The 22,378-nt window shown below is 51.0% G+C and overlaps 1 protein-coding gene across 2 annotated transcripts in view; it reads left to right on the forward strand.

Annotated features, from left to right (window-relative positions):
- The window catches only part of midn (midnolin), a 32,696-nt gene that overhangs the window by 2,901 nt on the left and 7,417 nt on the right, over window positions 1–22,378 (forward strand). For both annotated transcript variants that reach the window (XM_063201409.1, XM_063201410.1), the window contains 5 exons: window positions 1,158–1,245; window positions 1,358–1,420; window positions 12,605–13,321; window positions 13,565–13,715; window positions 14,249–14,674. In XM_063201409.1, the coding sequence (XP_063057479.1) occupies window positions 1,158–1,245; window positions 1,358–1,420; window positions 12,605–13,321; window positions 13,565–13,715; window positions 14,249–14,674 (1,445 nt within the window). The remainder of the gene's footprint in view (window positions 1–1,157; window positions 1,246–1,357; window positions 1,421–12,604; window positions 13,322–13,564; window positions 13,716–14,248; window positions 14,675–22,378) is intronic.

Consider the following 22,378-nt stretch of genomic DNA (forward strand, 5'->3'; position numbering starts at 1 on the left):
TGACTGGTGAGATTTTTTTTCCTAGTGACTTATGAGACATATGCGCAGCCGGATGTGCCGTTAAACATGTCATCTGTTAAAACCCAACTCATAGGCCAGACAAAGAAACGGGTTCACTACAATTTGTAGAACACCACACACAACACAGCGGATATGAACTCACACTGTATCTTCTTCTGACAAAGCATGGGGCTCTCCAGGCCGTGTAAGTATTAGCCAATCGTGCCAAGGGAGTCCCACTGCTCCTATAATAGACTTCAAAATATCCGGGTTCGGGCCTGCCTTCTTTCATGCCAACGGCAGAAACCACATCAGCGGATTACCCTCCTCACTGCTATGCCATTCGAGGAATAGGCCCCTGTGACAGTTCGTAGAAAAAACACATGGAGGCCAGGTGAAATGTTCCGTGTGGTTTCCAATTGTCATTCAAACGCAGCTGGGGCGCTGTGTAAATGGTGGAACCACCAAGGGCCGAATTGCACGCAGGGCACTTCCTCTCCATTATTGTTTAAGAAGAATCGAAAATTGTGTTTAGTTTCGCCGCACCTTTTCACATTCATCGCCAACAGTGATGCATGGGAGATGTTGGCTGTATAGCGAGAAACGCTGGTCTTTTGTCACTCCTGAATGACCCCAGCCGTCTCATTGTTTTTGTTTTAAATGGGGGAGCCTTTTCAAAGCTGGCTCATCTAATTACCTCCAAATGACATCACCCTCTAAAACCTAGAACACTATTTAATCCTCTCTCCTCTAAATAGCTGCCTTCAGGCAAACAGAGCGAAGCCCTTTGTGTTTGCCTTCTGCATAGCATTTAATGACAAACGCACATGCCGGCCTGAACTGAAGTGGTTCACCACCAGTGGGCCCAATCAAAAAGTTCTACACGATTTGTTTGAGATGTGAAACTCATTTGGAGCTGTGAGTCAGACACATTTTGTTCTGCCTCTGTCTGACAGCGCGTCAATGCCATGTTGGTTATCGGATGTTTTTGCTCTCTGTGATTTGAGATTAAGGCAGATTGATTAAGTAAGTCAATTGCTGGTGATTGTTAACCATAGTTTACTATCTCAATGACTGACCTGGGAGGGTTGTGCATGCATGACAATGCTGTGCTTGTTTGCATGTCCTAAAAGAAAGTATCTGTGTCTTTCTGACAGGCGCCTGAGCACAGGAAAACTCCAAGACCTGGGTATCACCGATGGGAGCAAGTTAACGCTCGTCCCAACCGTAGAAGCAGGCCTCATGGTAATATTATCAGTGTGATGCATTTTGAAATGTCTTGTTGTCAGTGTTGGCTGAAGAAATGTGTAACCTAATCTATTTTTGTGTCTTTTTTTTTCTCCTCTTCTTCCAAAAGTCTCAAGCATCCAGACCAGAGCAGTCCGTTATGCAAGCGTTGGAGAGTTTAACAGAGACTCAGGTAAGAATCGCATTGTGTCATACCCTAGTAGTAAACACTACCAAACCCTACCTGCAAAATATGTTTTCTGAATGACGGGTAGGTCTAGCCTCGCATCAAAGGGGTTAGTAGTAGATGGGCCATGAATTTGGCTTGACTCTGTCCTCTAATTACCAATGCTGCTGCCTAGTTTGGAATCTGTGTAGGGAGCCGTTAGAATGGGCTTAGCACTGCGACTTTGCCTATGGTGTGACCCCAGACTATACATTTCATGTTATAGTCTAGTTTGTCGGCTTAATTGCGTGATGCATTCTGTTGTGAACTCCATAGGCCCACGCTTGAACAGGAAGCGCTTGCTTTGTCTTTGTTGTTGTTTTCAGTTTTTCTTTCTTCTTTTCCCCCCCATTTTTTCTTTTTCTCTCTCTTTGAGGAGGGCATAGTGGAGGAGGAGGAGGAGGATGATCTTGCCCCTTTAACAGCTGTCCGCTGAAATCAGTAATCAGTCTGTGTTGGCAGAGAGAGAGAGAGAGAGGGGGGGGGGGGACCCTGGGATTTCATAGCAGTATCATAGCCTGTGATTTTGAAGCAAGCCTAGGCAAGCCCCCTTCGCCATTCCCCTGCCTTCCCTTCCTTTCCGTTCCCTTCCTCCACTCCGCTCCGCTCTGCCGGCCTTCCCTCTCCTTCAAGAATCCCCACCCCCCCTCAAGGCATCTCCGTCTGCTCTTGTGTGTGTATTGATTGCGAGCGTCCTCAGGTCTGGAATGCAACGTTATTGATCCAAATAATTGGTACTTTTACGGAGGCTCATTACCGTCATGAATATGAATGTCTTAAATGTGTAATAGGCACACTGAATCACTGTTTTTTTATTTTCCTCACTGGTTAGTGGGCAAGAGCAGTCAGAGCATGTCTGGATGTGTGTGTGTGTGTGTGTGTGCGTGTATGTATGTATGTGGGTAATTGGCGCTGTATTTGCTAGTAGCAAATGAATTCTCAGAGGAGTGCTGGAGCTATTTGTTTATTGCTGATCCAGGTGACTTGGTTGCCTTCCAAGCAGGTGTGTGTGTGTGCGTGCGTGCTTGCACATGTGCGTGCATGCTTGTGTGTGTGTGTGTGTGTGTGTGGTGTAAGTAAAGAGGTCTGTAGCAGCAGCAAGGACAGATGAGGCCTATTTTGTGCGTGGGGGAAGGGAAGGAGAGAGCGAGGAGAAGAGAAGGGTTGGCAGAGAGCACGCCTCCTCCATCATGCGTCTACGCCTTCTCCAGGCAGCTGCAGTCAGTGCCATTTCCAGGAGAAGGGAGTGAGGGGAAGAGAGAAAGAAATACCCACCCGCCTCGCCTCGCCTCGCCTCGACAGCAGGGCTAAACAGGCACTCTTCTTTCGCTCCCATCTCACTCTCACTCACACACTCGTTTCTCTCTCTCCTTTTCGCTCTCCGGTGGAGATGGACTTGTTTCGTAGAAGTAGGGGGAGAAGGAGGAGAGCGAGGAAAGAGAGCCAGGGCCAATTAGCCGCTGCTTCTGGTGGAGGGCCGCTTGATATCTTTCAAGGATGCAACGCTGCACACACACCGCACATGCTCTGAGGGTCTGTCCTATTAAGCTTCCCGGTGGTGGTGGTGGTGGTGATGGTGGTGGTGGTGGTGACTCATTTAGAGTCTTTGGAAGGAATGTTGTACTCAGACTCACAGAGTCAGGGGGGGGTTAAAGCAGACCATCAGTTAACTAACCCCCCACCCCCATACTATTTTTGTCCATAGCAGCACCAGGATTACTGCTTTTCAAACCAGGACTGTAAGAAATTGCGGAATTAGATTGCGAATGCCTTTTTGAAATTCAATCTGAAATCTTGACTTGAGTGTTTAGCAGATGTGGGTTTTGCCGTTTAAGACAGGGCGCAGTCCTGTGTCCAAATACAACATTGACACAAACGTGACTGCAGCTCTGTAAAAGAACATACTGTTTTCATAGCCCATGCCACCCCCATAGGTTGCTTCTCGAGAGTCATCGTGATAGTCAAATCACAACGAGCCACTTTTTTTTGTTAATGAATGAACCAACCAGTCAATCAACAGTCAATGCGCACAGGCTTCAGTTGTGGCTCTTGACATTTTGCCTGCGGGGTGCGGCGGACAAGATCAAACTCCGTTCCTGGAATTGCATGTCATAAACTAGACCTTCATCGCCTCAAGGGTGTGCGGACGGCAGGGCACTACGTAGAACCAGCACAGCGACGCAAGTGTTATAGTCTATTTCAGATGTGCCCGGCGTATCGCCAGATAGAAGTGTGTTTTATGGAGGAAGCCTGGCATAATTATTGGCGTGGCGTTTTTCCCTTGTTACGTCAGGCTAGCGAAACTCCCTGGCCCCATAATTTAAGCCGCTGTGGTTCCCAGGTTTCAAGCTCCCGGTCTCTATTTTACCCGTAACATCTTATTCTTATTGCAGCAGGAGAAAGGGAGTTTATGAAGATTTTAATGAGTACTTTCATTGAGCTCGACATTTCTCTCTCCTTTTTTTGTTTTTCTTTAAACACAGGGCTCGACTTATATGTGTGGCAGAGCACACAGTCTCTCAATCTCAGCGTGGGAATACATTTTTGTTTTGTTTCGGTTTTTTTTAACTCTCTTGAAGCTTAGTCTTTTTTTTAACTGATATCCAGGCAGGAATAATGACTAGTGTGTAGTTTCCGTAAACCGCGGGCCTAATTTGGGGAGAGGCACATTTGCTTTTTTTTACTTTTCACTTTTGCTGTCAATCTGCCATTGTTGAGCATAAGTGGTGCCCCGAGACTTAACACCCTCTGCCACACACACACACACACACACACACACACACACACACACACACACACACACACACACACACACACACACACACACACACACACACACACACACAGAAACACTGCTTTAGATTTGCCTCGGCATAAGCCTGTGCGGTACCATTGTGTCTGACTGTGGGCAGATGCAGACAGGCAGAATCGCAACCCAAATAGGCAGGTCACCTCTCTCTCTTTCTCTTTCTCTCTATATCCCTCCTCCTCCTCCTCCTCCTTGTCCTCCTCCTCTTCACTCGCCCAGTTCCCCTCCCCCCAAACAGCAAAGGCAGACTAGGGGGGATGGGAGGCTGTCCTGCTGGGCAGGCTTTGCCAAGCAGCACCGGGCAGCGTGCGTGGAGGACTCTGGTGAATCACACAGTCTAATTCGGTACTGACTGCCTGCCCGCATCTAAAGCGGTGGGCTCATCCTTTGTGTGCTGTGGCAGCCTGGAGAACAGCCAAAGACACATATATAGATCTCTCTCATCCTCTCTCGCTCTCTCTTGCTCTCTCTCTCTCTCTCTAGTCCAAGGTCGTTGTGTCTCTGTTCTTGAGCATCCTCAGTGATGTAGAGCAGAGGGTGATTGTAATTGCTAGGTGGAATCGTGCATCCTTGTGATACCCAACATGAAGAGTCCTCCTTTGAATCAGATCTCAGCTTTAAGGTCATGCCATGTCGTGGCCATCATCGTCACGAATACACGCTGAGATGTACTGACGATGGCTGCTGCTGTTCCGTTGTTGATTGCGCATTGTTTTGCCATCACAACAACAACAACAACCACCACCTCCACCATACTAGACCTCTCTTGTTGTCTTCACGGACGCTCTTGCTTAGATTCCTCCCTGTTGTGGCGCATTTGTACTCCTGTGATGAGGAGCCACTCTACGCGTGACCTCATTTGTGATTATAGCCCATTGATTGGGTTTTGGGTCCTGGGCTTCTTGTTAATGAGACAGTCGTGCACAAGGACGACTCAGTGTTGTGTGTTGTGGTGGTGTGTTGTGCGGCTTGCCTGGCTGCGACGCGCATCTGAAGGAGGTGTAGTGAGGCGCCGATGTAATGTCGCTGATTATTGATGAGGGAGGTTAAAGGGGGACTGCTGCTGCCGCTACTGTTGTGTACTGTGGATCTCTTTTATTTATTTATTTAAAAATAAACACAACTCCTGCTTTTATCGGGTTTACACGAGCGAGCGCCGGCGTGTCGTGACTGTTGTTTTCCGTCCTCGTGCTCCCTTTTGTGATTCAAGTAGGGGGCATCGTGACTGGACTGGAGCGATGTGATGCAGCAGCGCCAATGGGGGTTGGTTAGTCGGTGTTTGTGTGTGTGTGTGTGTGAGTTTCTTTTCTCTGTGTGTGTGTGTGTCAGTTTCTTTTTTTGTGCGTGTGTGAGTGTGTTTTAGTTCTCCTGTGTGTGTGTGTGTGTGTTAGTTCATGTGTGTGTGTGTGTGTGCTCGAAGCACAATTGAACGGCCCTGATGTTTGACAAAAGCCGCCTTAATGAGGCTTTTCAGCAGGTGTGGATGTAATGATGGGGTGTTAACCCGAAGCCGATGGCTTGCACTGGTCACGCTGAGTGCAAAGCCACCATTAACCCACCGAGACTCCCCCCGTGATGATTGGGTGTCGTGTCGTGTCCCCCTAGGCCACAGGCCCCGAGGCCAGTATTACTCCTCACGGGAGGTGCAGAATATGCAAAGGACTTCTTTAAAGGAGAAACTTAATTGTTTCTGTTTTTTTGTTTGTTTTTACTTTTTTGGTTTCTGTTCTGGGGTGTGTTTCCTGAAAGCGTAGTTGTCAGCCAGTTAGCAACTTGGGTAGTTGTCAATTGGGAAATTGCATGGCAAACAACGAAGTAGCTAGTGTAGTTAACAACTTTGGTTTCGAGAAATGCCCTGGCCTTTATTCTGCCACACATTTGTAGAAGGTCATGCTGTCTCTTTTGATGGTCACTCTGGTTTAAAGTGTCTGCTAAATGTAATATAATGCTATATTTCTTAAAAAGCAAACAAACGCGTAAACCAGTCATGTGCTGTTTGTGCACAGCTGTGCATGCATTAGCTTATTATTACTATTGTTGGTAACAGCACACTTATAACGGAGTCTCGGCGTGAAAGGGTTAGAGTGCCCTTTTGAGGCACCGTGTCTTACGTGACCAGGCCAACCAGCAGGCAGCCCCGGCCTCTTCTTTGCAGATGTCTGTGCCCCCTCAAGACATCATGTTTTAAAAGCGTGTTCATTACTCCGAATCAAAGGTGTTGTCCTTGTGCATGGTGTACCTTTTTGATGATCACACGGTAGCTGAGGGCCAGAGAGAGAGAGAGAGAGAGAGAGAGAGAGAGAGAGAGAGAGAGAGAGAGAGAGAGAGAGAGAGAGAGAGAGAGAGAGAGAGAGAGAGAGAGAGAGAGAGAGAGAGAGAGAGAGAGAGAGAGAGAAAGAAGGAGCAGCAGCAGGTACTGTCTTCTCCCGTGAGCATTATTGAAGTGGATTGGCTCTTTGTAAACCCAGGCGGCCTTCAAAGGGGCTGCCACATGCACCACAGGCAGGCACCAGAGGTAATGTAGAGGAGAAAGAAGGGAAGAGGGGGAGGGCGAGAAGAAGAAGAAGAAGAGGAGGAGGAGTAGAGTAGGCAGAAAGAGCAGGGGAGAGGAGGGGGTTGGGAGTCCATTCAGCCTTCGCCTTCAAGCTGATTGACACCACACGTTTTTTTTCCCTCTCCCCAACCCCCAACACCCCCCTTCTTCGTCTTCTTTTTCACCTTCCCTCTCCCTCGCTCCTTTTCTTTCCACTCAGCTGATCAGAGTCTGCGATCGCTAGCTAGCTAGCCGACCTCCTCGATCCATGTTTGGCGAGGGGGATCGGTTGGGACTGATATGCCCGAAGACTAATGACATCTTTGTAGGAAGGTGCAAGTCATTGATTTCTTTCCCTCCTCCCCGTCCCCCCCCCCTTTTTTTTCAGCAAAGGGGGCAGGGAATTGTCTTTTCGCAACCCGCCTACTGTGTGCATCGTACATGCACACCATACCGATATAGCGCTCCAGAGACATCAACCGCTGTGCTGTGTGTATGCAGAGGAGGGGGGTTGGTTATAATGACAATGTACTGCATATAGAATAATAATAACAGGGACAGAGCCTTAATGCTCCTCCTTTCCAGCCGAGCTCACGCATATCTCTCCCCCCACCCCCCACACCCGCGCCCCCGACGAAAAGGTGAGCATAACTTAGTTTCCCTTTTTTTCCAGTTCTCCTCCCCCCCCCCTCCATGACCTCTCCCTGAGCTCTTATCTTGACATCAAGCAGCTTGACTGTTCATGACTGTCACCCCCGGCTCTGGCACCAGCAGCAGCACCGCTCTCCTCTCCTCTCCTCACCTCTCCTCTCAGTATCCCTCCTCTCCTCACCTCTCCTCTCAGTATCCCTCCTCTCCTCACCTCTCCTCTTAGTATCCCTCCTCTCCTCTCCTCTCCTCTCCTCTCCTCTCCTCTCCTCTCCTCTCCTCACCTCTCCTCTTAGTATCCCTCTTCTCCTCTCCTCTCCTCTTAGTATCCCTCCTCTCCTCTCCTCTCCTCTCCTCTCCTCTCCCCTCTGCTCCTCTCCCCTATGCTCCTCTCCACTCCTCTCCTCTCCTCTCCTCTCCTCTCCTCTCCTCTCCTCTCCATTCCTCTCCTCTCCTCTCCTCTCCTCTCCTCTCCACTCCTCTGCTCCTCTCCTCTCCACTCCTCTCCTCTCCTTTCCCCATCTCTCCACTCCACTCCTCTCCGCTTCTTGCCCTGCATGGGTTTAGTGTGCTAGGCAAGAATGCCTGTAAATGAGTTCCTTGAACCACAGGGACCCCAATAAATAAAACTGTCAGCCAAGGAGTTCAGAGAGTCGTGTGCGATAGAGAGGGAGGGAGAGAGAGAGAAAGAGAGAAAGAGAGGTGTAGAGAGAGAGACAGAGACAGAGACAGAGAGAGTGAGAGAGAGTGAGAGAGAGAGAGAGAGAGAGAGAGAGAGAGAGAGAGAGAGAGAGAGAGAGAGAGAGAGAGAGAGAGAGAGAGAGAGAGGGAAAGACAAAAAAACGGGAGAAGCCAGAGGCATACTCTCACTGAATATTTCATCACCCTTCCCCTCCTCCACCATCCCCTCCTCCCTGACACTGCACCCCCACTCCTACTCACAGATCACCCCATTCCACTCCACCCCACCCCACCCCACTCCACCCCCTCCTTCTGCCTCCTCCACCACACCACCACTACCACCCCTCCTCCCCTTGTCTCCCCTTATCATATTCTCTCCTCACTGCATAGCAACTGGAGCCTTACTAGCTACCGCCGCGCAAAATGCCTCCCCGGCTCGGCTACACACACACACACACACACACACACACACACACACACACACACACACACACACACACACACACACACACACACACACACACACACACACACACACACACACACACACACACACACACACACACACAGCCAAACAAAATGGATGGTAACGGTGGAGCTCGAGGCTGCCAATCACAGGGATAACAGTGTAGAAATCAAACACAGCACTCGGTGACCGGCGTAGAGCCTGACACTGCTAGCTTAGCCAGCTCCAAGTTTATCCGATTGTGTATACTGACTGTATGTGGCTAACGTACGCCGCTTCTTTGCCCTTAGCATGTAGAGCACAAATTGAAGGTAGATGTTAGCGATAGCAATAGGCCCGTTTCTTGGGAAGTGTTCTAGGGAGTGTTCAGGGAGTATCCTTCTTCCTGTTCGCTGGAGTTTGAGTGGTTTCTTTGTCATGACGAGTGTGGGCTGTCTGTGTCCGCCGGAGATATGCTTTAAGGAGAACAAAGAGGACATGTTTGAACAGGGATGAGCAAGTAATGGAGCACAGGAGCAGAGTAGAGTAGAGTAGAGTGCTCCCCCATCCTGACCCACTTCAGGTGTTCCAGACAGAATGTTCCCTCCTCGTGTGTGTGTGTGTGTGTGTGTGTGTGTGTGTGTGTGTGTGTGTGTGTGTGTGTGTGTGTGTGTGTGTGTGTGTGCGTGTGCGTGTGTGTGTGGACTCACATCCTACGTGTGTGACATAGCCGGCTGAGGTCAAGTAAGAGGTGCATGTGAGAAACACCTCGCCCAAAGTCTCCACTTTCACTCATTCAGAAGGAACGTTGAACTTTCCCAATGATGATGCAATGAAGGGGGCGAACAAATGATCATCAGTCCCCAAAAAAGAGGATTCTTTTGTTTCATTTCATGGGTGTGGGCATGGTCTCTCATTCTCTCTCTCTCTCTCTCTCTCTCTCTCTCTCTCTCTCTCTCTCTCTCTCTCTCTCTCTCTCTCGCTTCCCCTCCTCTTTCATTTTCTTCCTCTCTCAGTGTATTTTACATAAAGAGAAGGTTGTGGTGGGTGGAGTGTTGATGGATCCTTTCTGACTCAGGCAGATGGAAGCCGTGGGTAAAGTGAAGTCTCCACAGATTCCACAGGCTCTGCGTTACAGTCCGCACTGCATCCCCCCACCCCCCTGAAGTCTTTCCAGAGACACTTCTTTTCTGCCTCTCTTCCTCCCTCTCTCTCTCTGACTCTGTCCATCTGTCTCTGTTTCAATATCTGCCCCCCCTCCCTTGCTTGCTCTCTCTTACTGTCTTTCTTGCACCACACACACACACACTCTCTCTCTCTCTCTTTCTCTCTCTCTCTCTCTCTCTCACTCTCACTCTCGCTGCTCTGGTCTCTGAGGCTGGAGCTGGCCTTTTCATTATGTGGGCTGTGTGCCTGGGCCCGCTGTGTGACTCACACACTGAGACGCTTTGGCCAGACGTGACAACTCCATTTGAGGGGGTTGCAGGGCTCGGGGACGAAGCGACGCAGGGAGAGATGGGAGGCAGGGAGGGATGGAGAGAGGGAGGGATTGTGGGGGGGTGGTGAACGAGAGCAGGAGGAGAACAGGCTTATCAGTGAGGCTAATGTGGGGTTGGATATAGACATGGGTTGGTTGTGGGGGTGGACTTGTGGGTGTTGGTTGTGGGTGAAGGGGTTTTGAGGGTTCAGTGGGCTTGGATGAATATTCCTTCTGTTGGCCTCCACACCACATAATTGTAGTGGGTGGGGTTTGAGTGGGGAGGGGCTCACTCTCTTTCTCTCACACACACACATACATGCACGCACTCACAGCTCTTTAGCCAGAATGAGCAAAAAGCTAAGGATTGGCAGGAGTATATCTGTGGTCTGCGAAGAAAAAAAAAACTTAAGCTGTGTGAAATAGCCGAGAGCACACCACACCATATAACACCACACCACACCACACCACAAACACATCTCCACAGCTACAACCCTGATGAGCTAGCATCGTTTGCCTTTTGCTAACTAGCAGCCGCAGTGTTATGAACAGAAGTGACAGCTGTCAGTCAGTCCCCCGTCCCCCTCCCGGCGTGACAACACGCTGCCCACTCGACTCCACCACTCCACCTTGACTCAGAGGTGACCTTTCACACGACGGAGTTTCCGCACATGTGTAGCCTAGCCTAGCCTACACGGCAATGTGTGCCCCCCTTTGTTTCTCACAACACCACTCATCATTTTGAGGGCTGCACACAAAAAAATCAGACTTGCCTCCTCTGTCCCACTATTAGTCATTTTGTAGTCAATCTGGGTTTTTAAAAAGGCACGATTATTTACTGCACATGATGTTGGAGTAGAGTGGGTAGGAAGGCCAAGTACTGTTTTTAGACAATCTCTGACGAAAAAAGAAAAAAAACGTTATATGCTTCATCGCAGCATCCTGTCAATTGGGTTCTCAGAAGCCAGGCGTCTTAAAGGTCAACCCAGCCTCGCTTGGAGTGGAGCTGGTGGTGTCTGTGGGTCTGCGGGAAGACCGAAGAAGAGGAGCAGGGAGGGTTGGTAGGGGGGAGAAGAAAAATGGATATAAGCTGGCGAAGACGAGGGGATGGCGTGATGATGAAGTGGCGGAGAGGGCACAGCCCTGGTGACTCAAGGGGTTAACGGCGGGTCAGCAGGCATTAGCCGACTACAAAGGGGCTCGCAGGGAAGGAAGGAAATGCCCCTGGCTGTCTCCGGCTCACTCTTGACTTGTTTGTGTGTGTCCAACTAGCCCCCTTACCCCTAAACCCTCTCCTCTCTTTACTACACAAAATTGCCTCCATATGTAGACATGGTCGCTCCACAATCCGAGGCCACTTTTCCTTTTTTTTTCTTCCCTCCCCATTCTTGTTTGTCTTCTTTTCTCTCTCTCTCTTTCTCTCTCTCTCTCTCTCTCTCTCTCTCTCTCTCAGTCGCGTCAGCATGTTTTCTATCGGGCAGCCGGAAACGATTTGCAATTACTGGGAGAGCCCTAATGCAGAGTTTCTCTTCAGCGTTCTTTTTTTCTCCTTGCTTATTGAATGCATCTCTCTTTGCCTTTTTCATTTCGCCACCCCCTACAAGTGGCAAGGCCAACAAAGCCAATGCGGGGGCTGGCGGGTTGGCTGGCTGGCTGGCTGGTTGGCTAGCCAGGACATAGGACAAGAGAGAAATTTGTTTGTCCCCAATCCCCCCTACCCCCCTTTTGCAATTTTCTCCTCCTCTTCTCCCCTACCCACCTCCTCATGAAGCTCTTTTTTGTGCTGCCTCTCATCCTCTGTCTGTCGCTAGGCGATGGGTCAGAGTCGTCCCCCGTGATTGGCTGGCTGATGTGTCCCCCTTTAGTTCTGGGCACTCCTAAAATGGGCAACCTTTCCTGATCCGCCACAGGAAGGCAGCCAGCAGAACAATCGGGTATTATGGGGGGTACGAGGGACGCTGAGGAGCGAGTGGGCCCGCATCCTGTCCTGTGTGTGTGTGTGTGTGTGTGTGTGTGTGTGTGTGTGTGTGTGTGTGTGTGTGTGTGTGTGTGTGTGTGTGTGTGTGTGTGTGTGTGTGTGTGTGTGTGTGTGTGTGTGTGTGTGTGTGTGTGTGTGTGTGTGTGTGTGTGTGTGTGTGTGTGTCTGCCTGCCCGCTTGTACAGGCCCGGGGGCCAGACAGAAGTTTTGTCCTTTGTGCGAGTGCTGAATAGCCGATAGTTCTGAGTCAGGCGTGGCGGTTCTAGCAAACGACCCCTTGGGTGTGGGTGGGAGAGCGAGCCAGTGTGTGTGTGTGTGTGAGTGCTGTAAGTGTAGTACATTAACCTTTCTTTTTTTAGTCTGTGTGACGTTCATTGACATCATGAAGGAATGTGCTGTCATTGTCCAGCTGTGGAAAAGAACTTCTGGATTTAACATTCTTGCATTCCTCTCTCTCTCTCCTCTCTCTCTCTCTCTCTCTCTCTCTCTCTCTCTCTCTCTCTCTCTCTCTCTCTCTCTCTCTCTCTCTCTCTCTCTCTCTCTCTCTCTCTCTCTCTCTCTCTCTCTGTCCTCCGCACAGGTCAGTGACTTCCTGTCCGGCCGGTCCCCGCTGACCCTGGCGCTGCGCGTGGGCGACCACATGATGTTTGTGCAGCTGCAGCTGGCGGCGCAGCACGCTGGCGGCCAGCAGATCCAGCACCGCCACTTGATCTCCCGCAGCAGCAGCAGCACTAGCGCAGGAGCAGCAGCAGCAGCAGCCGACGCCGCTGCCACCACCACCACCACCACCACCACCCACGCCACCGCCACAGGACAGTCACACGGTGTCTTGGGGAGTGGTAGTGGCAGCACCAGTGTCGGACTGCCCCGGACCTCTCACCACCACCACCACCCGTCGCACCACCCTCATCATCTCCATCATCACCACGCCAACGCCCACTCCCACTCCCACTCCCATTCCCACCTGCTGCATCCTCACCCCGCCCAGCCCCCCAGCCCGCCGGCCTTTGCCCCCTCTGCACCCATGCAGTCTCCCGCCCCCATGTACCCCCACGGCAGTCCCCACCAGGCCTCCACGGCACACTGCAGTCCGCAGCAGCCCCAGACGCCACCGCCGCTCCTCCAGACGCGCTCCTCGACGCTGGTCTCCCCCAGCCTCCTGCGCTCTCATCATCACCAGGCCACGCCCTCCTCCCCTTCCGCCTCCCCCTCCGCCTGCTCCAGCCCTACCACCCCCACCACTCCTACCTCACCCATCCCCAGCCCCACCTCCAGCCCTGCCGGACCCTGTGCAGAGGTGAGCATCCCGTTATTCAGCCCGGGACCTCGTTTCTTGAACGCGTTGTTGCTAATGCTAACCAGTTTGCAACTTGCATAGTAGGGTTGACTATGGGAAATTTCATGGCAATTGCAACCAAGTAAGTTCACTTCAACCATGGTGTGAGGGGGAGAGGTTAGGGTGGGATTCGAACCTGCAACCCTCTGATGTATTATAAAGTTGTCATTTACACCCTCCTCTTGTCTGTGTTTCCTCTTCCAGGCCAGCTGCACGGCCAAGAGCCCCAGCAGCAGCAGCAGCAGCAGCAGCAGCAGCTCCAGCGGCTCTTCTTCGTCGCGCTCTCGCAAGCCCGGCGCCATCATCGAAAGCTTTGTCAACCACGCCCCCGGGGTCTTCTCGGGGACATTTTCAGGTAGATTACTGTACATGCCACCAGCGTCACCGTAGTCCCGCATGTACGTCACGCTGCCATCACCTGCCGTCAGGGCCGCGGGCACTTTTTTATTGTCATCAAAGTCGACATGCAAATCAGAGAGTTAGCGCGTGAGCCAAACTGGTTATACTCAACGCCTCAGGCCTTAAGGTGTTACTGTAATGTCGTCGTTGAGCAAAGCAACTTTAATGACATCATTTTTTATTTTATACCGTGTGTATATATATATATACACATACTTCAATAATTTATACGTGTGTATAAATAGATTATTAATGCGTAGCACAGCTGTGGAGAGCATTAATATGCATTACAGTTGTACTGTATTATAGTATCTTAGGTGATTTGAACTGCAAGCCCTTACATTGGATGATTGCCATGCATTCCGTTTTGAAAATTCCTGATCATGGTTCAAAACAATATAGATTGTGTCTTTTTACTATCTACTAGTACAGTATGAGACATGGAATGCACAAATCCCTCATAAGGCCCCCTTTCCGTGTCTCCTTTAGGCACTTTGCATCCTAACTGCCAGGACAGCACTGGACGTCCCCGGCGGGACATCAGCACAATCCTGCAGATCCTCAACGACCTCCTCAGCGCCACGCGGCACTACCAGGGCATGCCCCCCTCCCTCACCCAGCTCCGCTACCAGACGCAGTGCAGCAGCGGTGGCAGCACCACCGCCACCAGCAGCACCAGCGGCAGCAGTGGCAGCAGCAGCAGCAGTACTGGGGGTGCCCCCGGCTCCCTGTCCTCCCCTCCACCTTCACCCTCGGTCGCCAGCCCCGCCCCGGCCCTCTCCGCTACCTCGGTGCCCGCTAGCAGCAGCAGCACCAGCCAGGCTGGCCTCCATCATCACCACCACCACCACCACCACCATCACCACCACCCACTGGTGCAGTGTCAGAGCCAGATCCGCATGTGCAAGTCACCTGGTGAGTATCAGCAACACTGTCATTGGCGTTGTCGCTGTGACTTGGCCACACATCCCTCTTGTTCGGGGGTGGGTTTATCGAAACAGTTGCTGCTAGCCAGTTAGCAAAGTGAGTTGGTTGCTAATGGGAAATTCCATTGCCAACCCATTGTGAAGTTGTGAGTGTCGTTAGCACTTTCGAGAAACAGGGTCCTGCTCTGTGGGCCAATGGATGGTATGGAGGAACAAGCAGCCCTATCAATTTAGGGGCCGTAGTTGCTTGATAAGCATGTCATTACCAGCTGGTAAAAAAATAGAACCATTTCTCCTCAACTGATAGACGGGGCCATTTTGTTGTTTGGCTTAAAGGTACATTTCAGGTGACATATGATCGTAGGATGTGTGAGTGGTTCCGTGTCAGTCACTAATCAGCAGTTCATTGGCTTGTGGTGGTTGTAGCATTGTGGAAACATTGCATGTAGGGTGGGTGGTGAGGGGCCATGGGGCATCTGTGGTGGGGCACCAGGGGTTTGTATTGGGTTTCCAGGCCACAGGTCACAGGCGTGCCATTGCAGCAGAGAGAGGACAAACACACACACACAGAGTGAGAGACATTTATAGCGATGGCGCAGTAAAGCTGTTCGAGGAAGGGTGGAGAAGGATGGAAAAAAGACGTGTGAGGGAGAGGGAGAGAAACATGGGGGGAGGGGAGCAAAGAACGAGGAAGAGAAGAGACAAAGAGTCAGAAAGGTTGAGAAAAAAGGGAGCGAGTTCAAGCGAGAGAGAGAGAGAGAGAGAGAGAGAGACAGAGAGAGAGAGAGAGAGAGAGAGAGAGAGAGAGAGCTGCCTCGGGGAATCCGGTACCACCTTGCCTATTAGACCTGTTCTGTCAGGCTTCGGCACTCACACAGCCTTGTGGTTAGCAGGCCCAGGTCTGTCTGGGAGCTCAGCCCAAGGTGTAGGTTTTCCTTTGAAAATGGGCGGATGGGGATGGGGTTGGTGGTGGTGGTGGTTGGTGGTGGGGGGGTATACTGTGTTACCGAGCCCCAGGAAGGGGAGCAAGGAGTGCTGCAGATTGATAGCACAGATAGACTTTGCAGCCGTGTGCTCCAGAGCGGTGTGTGTGTGTGTGTGCGTGTGTGTGTGTGTGCACGAGTGCTTCAGCTGTGGCTGTTCAGTTGGAAATTGAATCATAGTTTTGCAAGCTGCTGCTGCCTTGCCACATTAAACGGATGATTAAAAGCTCTTTTGATATTATTTATCAAAGCTCTCCAATGGGCTTGTTGAAACGGCACAATTGTGTTTTTCATTTTTTTGTGAGGGGGGGGCGGCTTTTTTTCTCCCTCCCAGTCTGTCTGCGTCTGTCGCTCATGAATCAGCTGTTTAGACAAGAGCGCGCACATTTTGTTCATCACCCCCTTCTGCTTTGTTTTGATGAGATTTTGTTTTGTTTTTGCTTTCTTTTTCTTTCATTCAAGACACACGAAAAAACACCAAAGCTCGATAAACATATGTAGGCTAAAACACACACACACACACACACACACACACACACACACACACACACACACACACACACACACACACACACACACACACACACACACACACACACACACACACGTGAAAAAACATCATGTGAAATGGTGCCTGTCTGTTTTCTTGACCCAGACCCACCAACCTCACCCCCACTCCTCCACCCCTCCAGCTCTGCCTTCTTTTCTTTCTTTCTTTCTTTCTTTCTTTCTTTCTTTCTTTCTTTCTTTCTTTCTTTCTTTCTTTCTTTCCTTCTTTCCTTCTTTCCTTCTTTCTTTCTTTCTTTCTTTCTTTCTTTCTTTCTTTCTTTCTTTCTTTCTTTCTTTCTCTCAGTCAACTCCCCCCACCCTCCATTCAGTAGGCCTTCCCACTCTTTCCACTCAGTCCAGCCAACACTCCACGGCCTCCTCCGTCTGCAAAAGCCATCGAGCCGCTCGCTGTTTCCAAGACCCTGTCCGTCCGGCAGTACAGCGCTGCCTGCCTGAATGACTGCTTGTTTTCCTTTGGCCTTTAAATAGATAGATTTATACAAAAAACATGAGCAGCGCCACTGGAAGAATGCACATTGTGCTGGGGGCGGGCGGCAGCACAAGGAAGAGAGGAGAGAGAGAGAGAGACAGAGAGAGACAGAGAGAGAGAGAGAGACAGAGAGAGAGAGAGAGAGAGAGAGAGAGAGAGAGAGAGAGAGAGAGAGAGAGAGAGAGAGAGAGAGAGAGAGAGAGAGAGAGAGAGAGAGAGAGAGAGAGAGAGAGAGAGAGAGAGAGAGAGGGGTGCACACACACCAATGTATTTGCCTTTGCCATTTTCTCAGAAAGTCTCCCACACAGCTATTCGAGAGACAGAGTGACTGAGAAGGAGAGAGCCAAACACAACCCACACACACACACACACACACACACACACACACACACACACACACACACACACACACACACACACACACACACACACACACACACACACACACACGTACCAAGCGTCCATTCATAAAAGCCCTGGTGCTGTAGCTGTTGTCTGTATCCGGCCAGCTCACTGCCCACAGCTTGATTGGCGCTTCCTCCTTCTTCCACTGCAGGGGAGACCGGAGAGGCACCCTGGGACCCGCTGCCCACAACCACTAGGCCACAAGGCTACAGCCTGCCTGCTTACTCTGCCTACTCACTCTTTCACTCGCTCATTCACTCCTTTACTGCATTCAGTTTACTGCACTCACTCTCATCTATTCACCAACTCGTGAAGACTGGGACTGCATACAACATTCGGCCTGCCTGCTTAGTTGCTCCCTCACTCATTATTCAGTCTTTTACTGGGTGACTCGCTCAATCATTCGCTTGGCCACTCAGTCATTCACTCAGCAACTCGTGAAGACGGACTAACTCAGATCATTTTGCATATTGTAGAATGTGGAGAACGTTCATTTTTCTTTTCTTTTTTTTCCCCCTCTCTTTGTGTTTGAAATGTCACCGAGGTGTCCCTCCAAGGCGCCTTTAGCCTTCCGCGCCCCTCCTGTGACTAAATGGGTGAGGTGGAGGTGGAGGGGGGTGAAGAGCGAACCCCCCCCAAAAAAGAAGCCTTCAATCCCCCCACCGGCCACTTGAAAGCCAAATGAATCCCCCTGATTTGGCAAGACCTTTGGCGATGACAAGCCGTGGCCTTTTGTACATGAGCCCAGCAAAAGGCAGCAGGGGTAGGGGAGGGGGAGAGGAGTGGGTTGGGGTGGGGTGGGTGCACCGAGGGGGTGTTGGTAGACTGGAGAGGTGGGGGTGGTAAGGGGTAAGGGGCAGGGTTGGGTTTAAGGTCTTTTTTTTAGGATGGGTGGGCGGCGGTAAGTGGGTGGGGGTCAGTGGCAGCGGGGTGGGGTGGGGTGGGTCTAGTGGGGGGGATAATTGTTAGCTGAATTCCAGCGCTCTGTGGGACCTCACTGCCCACTCCAACCCCCCCCCCTCCTCCTCTTCCTCCTCCTCCTCTGTTCATGCTCCGCAAACAAAGAGCCGGACTGAACTGAAGAGCCCAGGCGGCTATGAGGACTGGCCAGCAGGCATGGGAGGCAGGGCTGGCTACGCTCTTTGTGGAGGCAGGCAGACAGGCAGGCAGTGGGAGAGAGAGGAGAGGAGCTAGATAGAGCCTCCAGGCCGGGGGGATTAGAGAGGGGGCTTTTAGGCCCTCTCCTCCCCACTGCAGCTGCCTGTTTCAACACAGACAGAGGGGGGGGGGGGGGGGTAGAGTGGGGTCGGCTTAGGAACAAAACAAAAAAAACCCACTAAGCAAACGGACGAACGGCTGAGCGAGCGGATGGATGGATGGACCAGCGGATGAGTGGGGAGGAGGGGGGCACTGTTCTTTCTCTTCGTGCTCTCTTCTCTTGTCTCTGTACTATCTGTCAGCTTGCGTTAGCTTAGTTTAGCTTTTGAGGTATGTGTATGTGTGTATTGGGTGGAGGAGGGGTTGCAAAATAGGGTTTGGAGATTACCCAGTAAAAAAACACAGCGTTAGTTCAACACTTAAATAGATGATTTAACATCTTCTAGAGTATGGGTTCCCAACCTTATCCAACTTGGGTCCCATTTGTAATTGTCACAAATGCTCAGGGCCCAACCTCTGGGCCGATAAACAGTACAACTCAAATAAATTGTCGCCCACAACACAGCAGCCAATGTCATTTCGATTTTTGAGCATTCTATAAAAAGAATGTGTTCTATAACAATGCAAGATTCTACAATTCCATATTTTATTGAATGACGGCCAGAATTCTATAGAACTTTCACTGTCCGAACATTCCTGTCACACCGGTGTGACACTACACTCTTAAGGCCCACTATTCAGGATTTCAGGTGCCCACTTGGAACACCTTCACGGTCCACCCCAGCCCACAGTTAAGTAATGACTGTTCTAGAGTGGATTTGGTCCCAGAGTGTGCACTCAGAAGTGTTGAATCAACACTGCATTTTTTGCTTTGTAGTGTTGGCAGGGTGGGGCTGGTGTGTGTCAACGCGGGGTTGCTGAGTTTGAGGCGGCACTGGTATGGTGGTGTCAGTGGAGACGGCGGTTATGAGTGTTGAAATTCCTCTCTCGCTTAGCCCCGCTTGGCTAATCCTCCCGAAAAGCAAACGCTAGCAAAGGCCCATCCCTGTGTACACTAGACTCCTCTCCTCCCAGCCCTGACATCTCATAGAACACCCAAGCCCCAAGCCTAACAGCGCACCCAACACGCACACACACACGCACACACACATGCACACGCACATTTCCCTGTTGCCTCAGCTTACAGATATGACTACCAATGTGCCCCTCCGCGCACGCACGCGCACACACACACACACTGCTGCTCCTGTAACTGGCTTCTCTGCCTGGTCTGGTGGCTTACCTACTGTAGGGGGTGTCAGCACGGGGGTGCCTGCCTGCCTGCCTACCTCCACTCCCCCCCCCCCCCCCCCCCCCCCCCCCCCCCCCCCCCCCCCCCCCCCCCCACACACACACACACACACACACACACACAGAAACAAATGGACACACACAGACACACATGGACACACACAGACACACATGCAGTTGGAGAGTGGTGGTGAGTGTATGTGGGTTGGGTGGGTTTGTGTGTATGTGTCTGTGGGTGTTGTTAGGTGGGGGTGTTTGGGTTGGTTTGAGGGCGCATATTGGATGTGTGCGTGTGCGTGTGCGTGTGCGTGTGTGTGTGTGAACATTCATCTGTGGGTAGGTGGAGGAGGGGGGGAGTTGTTGTGGTGAACTGAGTCAGGTGGCCTTAACTGCTTCAAATATGTAAATCTTTGATGGAGGGAGACCCCTTCCTCACACACACACCCCTGCAGGGCCATTGATGCCCTTTCCCAATAGGGTCATTTCACGTGAAATCAGACACTTTGGGACCCGAACCACACTGATTTCACGTGAAATGACCCAATAGCTGCGTCGTCAAAGATGGAGATGTTGCACTGGTGATGGAGCCTAGCGGAGTAAGGGTGTATTTCTTGACAACGTCGTTGCTAACCAAGTTTTCCATTAGCAACCTACGAAGTTGCTAAATTGCTAAGTTGCAACGACACTATCCAGAGTAAGAGGCTTGCTTTGCCTTGTGTGGGTTCTCCCCCCGTACCGTGTGTGCGTGGCCTCCTCTCCTCTGCTCTCCTCTGCTCTGCTCTGCTAAGCCCGCCGCGAAACACAGGATCCAGATGGCCGCGGACGAACACAATGGCCGCCCTGTGTGCCTCTGTGCCCACCCTTAGCTTGTGTTTACCCTGTGGCGCGACTGGCCCCGTTCCCAGATCTGTGTGTGTGTGTGTGTGAGCATGAGACACAGAGAGAGTGATGTGTTGCTGGTGTTGCTGTGTGTGCTGCTGCTATAGCCACTTCTGCTGCAGCTGCTGCTGCTACTGGGTTGGGCTGAGCTTGGCTGGGTGTAGCCAAGGCTACAGATTCTACCTGCCTATTACAACATAAATTAGTAATAGTGTTTTTAGTAGCAGCTTTATATAGCACGGCATACTATTTATTAGTTGTAGTTTTATATCACACCTGTCAAAATGCCCAGACAAAATGTCACATGCAGGCAAGTGTGTATGTACATGTATGTATTACATCAGTGGTTCTCAACTGGAACAGTCTTGGGACCCAACATTTTCCAATCTCATTCAATCGCAACCCAATTTTTTTTAGCGAAACTCGAATGACTGGTTGCACGCTACTATTGCGCATAATCATTCTGATTTCATCCATGACGACAGATGACACAAGTTCAATCGCCTATCAAAACAAAAGTTGTAAATTGTTGCAGGAAAAGTAGGATGTTTTTTTGTTTTTTTTAGCGAATCAATGAATTATGATTTTTTTTTTTTTTTTTTTACACCATGGCTCTGCGACCCACCCATGACCCCTCCGCGACCCACTTTTGGGTCACGACCCATCAGTTGAGAAACACTGTATTACATGGTAATACTATTACGGTACTGATACTACCACACTGGAGCTATTGACGGTATTGACGGAGTACAATGAACAAGCAAAGATACCCACCACCACCACCATAAGGTAGCCAGTGTTTATTTTGTGTAGCATGAAATGAACCTTTCTGCAGTAGAGAGGTCGGTTGTTCTGACAAGAGCTATTGGTGTAGGAAGCCTTTCAAGGTGAGCTTATCGAGAAGCAGCAGCAGCAGCTGCAGGAGCAGCAGCCTCTTGCTCTGGTTTGTTCTGAGCCGCTCCTCAGCAACAACACCACTCTCCAGAGCCCCTAAAGCCTTCCCTCCCGTGTTTTCCCTGTGAAAGACAAAAAAAGCAGCCTCTCTCCTCTCCTCTCATCTCTCCCCCGACGCAAGTCAGAACAAACAAGCAAGCCGGCCACTTGGTCTGATCAAACCGGGCCGGACTATTGGAGGCAAACACAAACAACTGGTCGGAGACGACTGTTAATTAAGCCGATCTTTAAAGGATCAATGCGGAGGGAATCTCATTTAATCTCCTTGCTTTGCTTTGCCTTGCAGCCTGGTTGCTCTCGCCACCCCCCACCTTCCCTCCGTCTCCTCCCCTCCGTCCCTTCTACCTCCAACACCCCCCCCATAACCCCCCCTCCCCCTCCCCTGCCAAAGCTTGACCTGGTGGACATGCTACTGCAGGCCGAGCTGCCCGCTGCATCGATTGGCTCATGAATCTGACTGGCTGGCCGTCCGTCGCTCGCATGCTCGCTCGCTTACTCGTGGCCTGCCTGCCTCCCTGCCTCTGCTTCTTCTGCCTTCGGGCATGGCAACTGAGATGCCACGAGCAGCACTTTTCACTCTCTCACTCACTCACTCCCTCACTTGCTCACTCACACGTGCCCGCCCTGCCCTCCTGCCTCGTCTCAGTCTCATGTGTTCTCTGTGACAGTCATGCACTCATGTTTGTTTGTGGTGGTGGCTGTTTTTGTTGTTAAGAGGACTTCCAATGCATTGACTGTGACGGCTAATGCGGAAAACTTGCCTTGTGCTTGGTATTCCTGGTAGCCCTCCCAGAGGTGGCTGGGGAGATAAGTATCTCTTAGACGCGCGCACGCACACACAGGCACGCAGGCATGCACGCATACATACAGACACACACACACACGCACACAAACCACCATCCTTCTGCCTCTGGCTTTAGCCCCCACCCAAACCACTGTGATTTGTGTGGAATGCATGTTTTTTTATCATTATTTTGCTGGAATC

Source organism: Engraulis encrasicolus, chromosome 6 (genome assembly GCF_034702125.1).
Source record: "Engraulis encrasicolus isolate BLACKSEA-1 chromosome 6, IST_EnEncr_1.0, whole genome shotgun sequence".
NCBI classification, from domain to species: Eukaryota; Metazoa; Chordata; class Actinopteri; order Clupeiformes; family Engraulidae; genus Engraulis; species Engraulis encrasicolus.